Source organism: Nelumbo lutea, chromosome 2, assembly GCF_056320005.1.
Source record: "Nelumbo lutea isolate HS-2025 chromosome 2, American lotus-T2T, whole genome shotgun sequence".
Classification (NCBI taxonomy): Eukaryota; Viridiplantae; Streptophyta; class Magnoliopsida; order Proteales; family Nelumbonaceae; genus Nelumbo; species Nelumbo lutea.
Window position 1 is genome coordinate 28,299,126 of NC_142685.1, and position 9,456 is coordinate 28,308,581.

The 9,456-nt window shown below is 37.3% G+C and overlaps 1 protein-coding gene across 1 annotated transcript; it reads right to left on the reverse strand.

Moving 5' to 3' along the window:
- Positions 1-115: 115 nt before the first annotated feature.
- On the reverse strand, positions 116-3,905 carry LOC148869460 (receptor-like protein 7). Its single transcript, XM_088969911.1, is given in 4 exon segments — positions 116-1,365; positions 1,368-1,946; positions 1,949-3,199; positions 3,788-3,905. Coding segments are annotated over 4 exon segments (2,949 nt in total). The 3' UTR covers positions 116-364.
- Between the last annotated feature and the right edge of the window lie 5,551 nt (positions 3,906-9,456).

The window sequence follows — 9,456 nt, forward strand, 5'->3', positions numbered from 1 at the left end:
GTTGTTTTGAAGGAAACCAGCTCCTCCTGGAATTCTTCCTCAAGCCTTAGAAGCTTTGCAAATAAATTGGCATTCTAACATGTCGATACATAACCCAAAAATAGGGCTTAGGTCAGACTTAATCTCGGTTACTTGATTGCTTCAATTGAGATTTTCAAAGGTCTCTTTCTGCTTTAAATCCCAACTAGTTTACAACTTCAATAGAGAAAGGTAAAAGAGATATATAGATAAACGTAAAAACTCTATCTAATTAACTAAGCTCTACAGCTCTATCCTAATGTAACTCAAACTCCATCTCAGAACGACTTATTAAACTACCTAAATACACCATAAACAAGCAAACATATAAGCCACAACAACTTCATTACCTTCCTCCGTGCACTCTCCTCTTTCTTGATGTAAGTTTAAAGAATGCTTCAATTCTCCAGTTTGGTATTATTTGCCATCCAATGATGACCCCTACTATAACTCCACTTCCATATCCCAATGCCAAGAATTTCCAGTCAAGTATTATACTTGCCAAGTCCTCCTTTTCTTGTTTTGAAAACTCAGATGTTGAATTCTGATGTACAGTTGTTGCATCATCTAATTCACATTTCCTTGACAATGGAGGCCCGCATAAACCCAAATTTCCTGCATATGAAGTATTTTCAAATGTACCAAACTGGCGGCCTTGTGGTATACTCCCACTAAGATTATTCCTTGCAAGATTCAAAACTGAAAGGAACGTGAGATCTACTAGCTCCACAGGGATCTGTCCAGAGAGTTTGTTCTTTGAGAGATCCAGCGACTCCAATTGTGTAAGGTGCCCCAATGCAGATGGGATTTGGCCTGCAAGACAGTTTCTAGACAAATTGAGCACCATGAGTGACTTGAGGTTCCCTAAAGCCTGGGGAATCTCCCCTTCAAATGCATTGCCAGAGAGATCAATCGTGGTGAACATCTCTATCATCCGTCCATACATAACTTCTAGCCCTTTGATTGTAACTTTGACGCTGTCCTGATAGTAGGAGTCCCCTATGTATCTCAAAGAAGACTTGTCCCTTTTAACAGCAATCATCGCCTTCAAAGATTGAAAGTACTTGGATGGTAAATGTCCTGTAAAACTGTTGAAGGAGAGATCGATGATATGCAGCATTGGGAAGCCATTTTCAGCTCTCGGGGGGCCTCTAATGGAGCCATGAAACTTGTTGGATCGTAGTACTAGAACCCGCAATTTAGGTAGGCCACCCAACCAGGAAGGGAACGTGTCATTTATCAAGTTGTTTCCCAGGTCTAACACCTCCAGTGATTTGCAGTTGACCAAAGATCGTGGTAGATTCCCTTCTAGTTGATTGTTATTGAGGTTTAAAGACCTTAGGTTATGAAATTTTGTGGAATGGTTCCATGAAAGTTGTTTCCCCTTAGATTTAGTACAACCGAATTACTGAAGTTGGTTAGACATTCTGGAATCCTGCCACCAAGTTGGTTGTTTGATAGATCAAAAATGTTGGGAAAACTAGAATTGCAAATTGATGGAGGAATTCTTCCAGTGAGTTTATTGTCGGAAATTGAAAATACTGTTGGCTTACCTTGATAGCTCTCTCCGAGAAGGTAGGAGGAAATGTTTCCTAGGATAAGTGATGTGGAATTAGTTCTACTGAAGTAATTTTCTGATGTACTCTCCTCTTGGATTTGGTTGGAGTGAAGATCAAGGACGAACATTTGAAGTGGACGTTTAGAAGCAAGTCCTACCAAATCTATTCCGGTTAATAGATTGTGGGAAAGATTCATTGTTTGTAGACTAAATTTCCATATCCATGAGGGTATTTTGCCACTAATTTTGTTGTTAGAAAGGTCTATATGCAATGGTGTCTCTTGGTACCTGAGGAAATCTGGGAATTCAGAAATGTTGCAAGAACGAGCAAGGAAAGATGGGTCGCGTTGAACATGTCGAAGTCTACAACATCACTCAAGTAATTGGAAGAAATGTTGAGATTTAAGAGACATGTGAGGTGGAAGATGAACCTTGGGATTTTCCCTCTCAACTGGTTGTTATTCAACTGTAGGTCCTCCAACAATGAAACAGAAGGAGAAGGAGAGATGGATGAATCAAAGCAGAAAGAAGAGGTAAAGGAATAATTTGAGTGTTGGGGCTCCTCAACTATGCTAGTGAATTGATTTGCATAGAGGTACAATTCTAGCAATGATGGGAGGTAAAAATGAGAAGATTGGATTTGACCACTTAATAGATTTGATGAAAGATCCAAGGATTCGAGGTGGGTAAGATTTACCACAGAAGGAGGGATTGGCCCTTTGAAACTGCAATTGCTTAGATCCAGTTCAATCAAGAACTTGAGATTCCCTAGTGAATGGGGTAATTTACCATGCAATTTTGTTGAATGGACGTCCAAGAAACGTAGAGCACTATTTTGAGGGAATTCTGGCAAGTAACCGGTGAGCTCTGGGTTGAATGAAATAAGAAGGGATTGCAACTTCGGTAGTTGGAAAATGTTTCTTGGGAATTCCCCATAAAATCTACAGTTGGAGAGATGCAAGGATGTCAATGAAGTGATGCTGCCTAAGAAATCAGGCACCGTGGATGAAAAATTATTGGAGTCGAGATAAAGCTCAGAGAGATACTGGAGGCTGAGAAGTGAGGCGTCAATTGGACCAGAGAGTGAACAATTAGACAAGCTCAACACACGAAGTTCTGGGAGTGCCAAAGAGACGGTTTGAGCCCAGTCGTAGTTAACTTCTGCCGACATGTCCACTCCAGCAAGGTTGAGTTCTCTCAAGGTTGAATGGTGCTGGATAAGCGTTCTGAAGCCGGGGTGCCTGGAATTTGTTAGTTGTGAAATTTCTACTGGAATTTGGCCAGAAAATACTGAATCAGAGAGGTTGGGATGGGTCAGCCTAGTGAGAGTTCCAAACTCAGAAGGAATTGGAGAGAGATTGAAATCGTTCCCAGTGAGGGTGAGCTTTTGAAGGTGAAGAAGGTGGAAGAGGCTACTATTGGAATCAAGACGACCAGAAAGGCAATTATTTGTAAGGTTGAGGCCAATCACATGACCGGTGTTACTATCGCATGTGATGCCATCCCACGAACAACAATCTTTGTCGATCGCCCAAGAACTGATATTACCAGCAGAAGAATAATAGAATGAGACAGAGGAACAATATATGGAAAAGCTTTGCTCATTTGTAGAAGGGCCAAGCTCTGATCCTCAAGGCATGGGTGGTTAGAAGCAACTAAAAAAGAACACGAAAGTAGGAGTAAGAGAATAACTAACAGGGTAATAAAGAGATTATGGGAAGAGCCCATGCTGCTTCTGTAATTGTAGGGATGGATGAAGTTGGAAAGATGAGAGATGTCTTTATAGAATTGAGTTTGCTGCTGCGGCCAAGACTGGACTTCTATGGGTTCCATGGGAGAGTCCGGATTTTCTACTACTACCTTCATTCTACTATCCTTTCTAGAGAGTTGACCCAGCTGGCGTGATTAGCACTCCGGATCCAGTGCGTTTGGACTGGAAGGGATTTTTTCTTCGAGCCCATTAAAAATTTCACATGTCGATCGGTGCTCAACTCGCCATCACCTGCAACCGGTTGAAGCTTTATGACTAATAAAATATTTTTAAATAAAAAATTGATGAAGAAAGAGTACTCGTGGGGTAAGAGCTCTATTCCGATAGGTGAGTAACATTACAACGATCACTGTGCCATCTGATGAATCAACTATGACAGGTGCTCGTTGAACAGTATACCTGAAACCATTGGCACCATGTCATGAACGTTCACCCCCAACCTCTCCACCCGCACCTTGAAGCTCTCAGTCCTAAGAATGAGAAAATCATCACCAGAACCGGCTGGCCGTCCTCCATCACGTTCACGCCCGTCTCTGCTATGTCATAAACACTTAGCATCGCTAGCGCGCTACCCAGGCTATGGCGGGTCATGTTTATGCTCAGTTCCTCATCTGGGTATTGATGCATCAGCCGCTTGACTTCGCTCAGGATCTGCTCCTAAGCCGAGTACTTGCAGAACTGACACGAAAATGTTATTGTACCATATCGAGATACCGCTTGGTAGAATTACCCGGACTAAAGAAGTCTAAGGCCAAGGCACCTCTTGCGGACGCTAAAATCTGGCTCTCGCTTATCATTTTCCTTGATTTAATCCCATCGTTGCTGGTGATTCAAGTAAGCAAAATGGATGAGGAAAATGAAACAATAATAGAACAGAGCACCCTTGAACGGTTCTTTTGATATTGAGATCTTATCTATTTTTAGTTATCTTTATTTCATTTTTCCATTTGGCTTGCCAAAACAAGGGTAAACTACAGTTGTTATTGATTGAGGGAGCAAGGTCTAAGTATGAGAACAGAGAAGAGAATGTGAGGGCTTTAGATTTTTTTTGTCTGTATAAAGAAGAACATTTACATGGAAGAAGAAGAAGACAGCCTCATGTCTTGGGTTTGTCTTGCAGATCCAAAGTTACAACCGCAAGAAGAATTTATCTTCCCATTAATGGTTGGAGTTTTTTGAACAACGAATACAGGTTAATTCAAACAACAAATGTAAAATAGCACAAAAAAACCAAAAAGAAATACTCAATAGACACAGAGGAAAAGAATTTCCAAACATTCATACAACATTACTGTTTGATGGATTTAAAAAGAAAATAAAAAATATTCTATCATCGGCATTCAAGAAGGAAAGATGAAAAACCATAGACATAGATATCAGTTTTCCTTTGAATATTCTTGATGTTTGAATTTTTTCGCTAACACCGTTGCTGCTACTGTTAAAATTTACAATCGCCGTGTTGCCCGTCACCGTTCTGTTGTAGGTTGAACACCGTTGACGAAGGCTTGTTGCTATCAATTTTTATTTAAAATTATTTTTGTCACTCATAAAATTTCAGCCGGTTGTAAGTAATGGTTAGTAAAGCACTGAATGACGTGTCAAAACTTTAATGTGCTCAAAGAGAAAATCTCTTCGAGTCCAAACGCACTGAATCCGGAGTGCTCTACTGGATTTTTTCTCTCTTTTCTTTTTTTGGAAAATTCCATATTAGTAGGACTAGTGTCAGACTCTTAGTTTAGCATCTGAACTTCAAAATGTGTCAATGAACTATCTAAACTCTCAAAAATTATCAATTTAGTGCAAAATTGTTAACGGATATGTTTATCAGTCATAGTTACTTTCGAATTTGATTGTGGGTTCAACCATGGTTTTTAAAATCGGACCGGACTGGACAATCAAACCGAAAACTGGTCAGGTGATCGGTTTCGATTTTCCCCAAAACCAATTTTTCTTAAAATCGTTGATTTTGGTCAGCAAACTGCTGACCTGGACAGTTAATCGATCAAACAGTTTTAACCATTATTTATTTATTTTTAACTTTTTGTCAAAATGGGCCGATCATTCGGTTCAAACAGTTGGACCGTTTGACCCAATAATCGGACCTCTGATCAATTCAGTCTCTGAGTCGGTTTTAAAAACCATGGGTTCAACAGTAATTGAAAATCCATATAGTTTTTTCTTTTATAAAATTCTAAGATAGCCACCCTTCGTGGAATAATGTTTGGGGTTCAAAAAACAGTAAATGGAAACCATGAAGTTCCTGCTCTGATAATTGACAATTCCCAACATGGGGCGAGGCACCTTAATGTATAGATCTCGAAACGTTATATACACAAAATAAAATATAATATTATTAATTATATAATATTTTTTATATAACATGTATATTTTTATTTCATGTATAAGTCACCGGAAATCAATAAAAAGAAAAACAAAATCGATCACTTCAATGAACAATTATTGCCTCACAATGTTTATATCCATTTTATGTATATAGTAATTTATAACCCATAACCAGTTGATTAGTTTGAATGGGTTGGTATTTCAACCCTCAGTGATTTTAAGCTTAGTCTAGGTACAACCCTTAGTGATTTTAATTTGTGACAGATTGTTAATTAATAGGAGCCACAAATGTATCAGATTCAGCAAAATCTGAATCCAATCCGATTGTTGAAATCTTGCATCTGAATCTAATCTGAAATCTGATTGAATTAGAATATGTTAGATTCAAACTCCAATTCTAACAAACTTGGACCACATTCGGAATTAATCTAATTGCACTTTAATTTTTTAAAATACAAAGAAATTAAAAAGTTAATTACTTTTTAATTTTTTATATATAATAATTTAGTATAAATATAAAATATAAAATTTATTTTATATATAAATTCATATATATTATAACATATAAAGAATATATATTTTTTTTATAATTTTAAGTATAATTATATAAATTTTATTTGTTAAAACTAATAAATATTATAATAGAGTCAGATTGGTGGAGTCAAATCAATGGTCTGTTGCTATAAACTATTTATAGTGACGCAAAATTCATCCGTTTATTTTGTCACAAATACCATTTTTATAGTGATGGACATTACTTTGTGGCTTTGTGCTAAATCCCAAATCTGAATTAGTGTCTCTGACTGGATCTTATATCTGAATTATCTTCTCTGCAACTTTATATTGTGAATCGTTGATCGGGTGAAACGAATTAACAGTTTGACCACTCGGGTCAGCGATTTTTTAATAAAGTCAACAGTTTTTGACCCAAGAACAGATTAGGGATGATATGAAACCGGTTGCTTAAACGTTTTTTTAATTGAATGGTCCATCCATCTAGACCAACGACGATTCAAAAACATTGATTAGAGTTTTAAACCGCTCATGAACCAACACGACACAACCCAAAACAGATTGGGTTGTTTCTGGCACGACCTGCTAGCTATCGTGATAGGGAGCGGTAGGCACGGCATGACCCCCTGGCTAGATTGGGCCAAGGGATTTTGGCCTACAACGCAATACGACTTTTCTGCTATGCATGGCACGACTCAACATGGTTATAATTGTTTTATAGGTGTATAACAATTACTTTAGGGGCATTTCAGGTAAAGCGATAAATAAGTTTTGCAATTGACCAAAATCCCTCCCTCAGCAATTAAATTATAAACGACTAGCTTATTTTGGTCAATTCATGAGCTGTACCGAGACAACCCACTAAAGTAGTCGTATTGGACAGGCACGACCCGCTGCAGTACGGGTGTTACAAAAGTGTGGGTACACCTCTAGTAGCAATTATTTACTATTATGGATATTCTAGGCCAAGTAGTAGCTGTTTGTATTCTAGTAGCAATTGTTTACTCTTCATTTTGGCGAAAAGATAGCAGAGAAGATGCAAGAATGAGTGTTGTCTTCGATCCTTAGAGATGGATAATAAGAGAAACCTAGAAAGAGCTTTGTAGTCTAATATTTTTTAAGAGGACTCCTTGGTGTATAAAATTGACCGTTGCTAAAACATCTCCTGAAGTTTGGTAGTTGCAATCATCTTCTTTTTAACTTTCTAGCGAGGTTGCAATAGATTATTAAAATGTTTATTTTTCAAAATTTTTCTCAAGTTATTTAAATATCTTTCCTGAAATAATTGATTTATTTTCTAAATTTTCCCTTCGTATCAATCACTCAAAAATTTTCTCAAATCTCTCTCTCACTCTCTTTTTTTTTCCTGTAAAAGCCAGTCTCAAAAGTAATTGAATGAGTATTTTGGTGCCTCTTGTTAAAAGATTCTAAAAGAGGGGAATTACTTGCAATTTTATCAGAAAGTTCAAGGGAGGTAATTACAATTACCAAACTCTAAGGGAAGTTTCTGAAATTTACCCAAAATAATAGTTTTATGTTGCATGAAGACTCTCATCACATGACCAAAGACAGTTGGTATTATTTATTTGGGTTTAAGGGGGTTTTGTGTAATTTGCAAAACAAAGCTCAGAAGGCTAAGCGTGACTACCACTAAGTACAAGGCAGTTACAATGGTTTTTTATTTTTAGATAAATAAAATAAAAATAGGATAAGTTATTGAAACCTTCCCTGAAGTTTGGTAATTACAATCACCTGCTCTGAATTTTATAATACAGTTGCAAGTAAACCTCCTTACAATGAATATCTAAAAAAAAGGCATGTGAATATTTAAAATACCCATGCAGTTATAAAGGACAAATTTGAAAAATAATTCAATTTCAGAAAATAGATTGAAATGATTTGAAGTAATGATTCATATAAAGATAAAATTTAGAAATTAAAAGTAACTGCATAGGTATTCGACACATTTTTATGCCTTTTTAAAAAAAAAAAAGATTCTACTAGAAGTAATCTACACACAACCATGTTGAAAACTTCAAGGGCGGTGATTCCAATTATCAAACTTGAGGGGAGATTTGGTAATAAAAAATTCTACATACCCAGGGTTAACTAATCGGTGCACAAATTTCTTAAACAATCTAATTAGTTGGATCTCACTAAGCTAATCAACAATGGACAATGGTGGCCTAAAGTCTGTATTCAAGCATAATCATAGCAAAGCGTGTTAAAGATTTTTTTTTTAATTTTCCCGAAAAAAAAAAGCCATAAGGCTAATTCATTCAACTTAAATAAGTGGGGAGTCCCTTAGAACAGTTAGCATATAAAATCTGACAAAGTATAAGTTGTAGGAAGAGAGAGACCTTCTTTTGCTAGTACATATATATAAGCAGCTTAGCTTTATTACCATGACGAAAGCGAATAGCGATAGTGAGGGATACAGGAAACGGAGCAAGAGGAAAGTGTTGAAATAAAGCCCTGCAATCAGCAATAGTGGCGGATTAGTGTAATCTGCCAACAGAAGCTAATTAACAATATATGGAACATCACCTTCGGATTAAGACATGGGAAAAGAGCAACTCTTCAGCGAAGAGAAGACCTTCAAGGAAAGCTGTAGCTTCAGCTTCAGAAACAGAGCATAAAGAAATAGGAGATGATCTAGCAAATAGGAACCTCCCGTTGTGATCACGTGCAATTAAACCAACACGTGCTGAAGCATCAACATTAATTTTAACATTTCCCAAGCATTAATTCTTTCTGGAGATGGAGCTACTGATGTTGTCTCCCAATCAGACTTGGAAATAACACTATGGGGGTTAATGCTAGGGAGCATCATCTGATAAATTAGCATTAGTCCTAGGCAATTGAAGAGGAGAAACCCATATCCAAAGATAAGGTAAGCCAAGCCATGTATACATGGCCTGAGCCTCAACTTCCAAACATGAGCATGATTGTAGGGGAATAGTCCTAACATAAATCGAATCACCCAAATGGTTTTGGAGAATAAAACCAGCACTATCAATATTTAACTTCACCTAGGGATGGAAGTTTCTACCCTACCTGGTGGGTACTTGTCCCTTCCTGCCTTGATGGTGCAGAATTTTTTTTTTTTTTTTTTTTGCTTGAAGGATGGATTTTGAGATTCTACAACCTGTATGAGTATAGGTAAAGTATAATATTAAGCGAAATCCAACCCTCCCCACCCACATATTGTTGGAAAGTGTTAAGTCCTTAAGCTTGCTGGACTGGTCGTAAC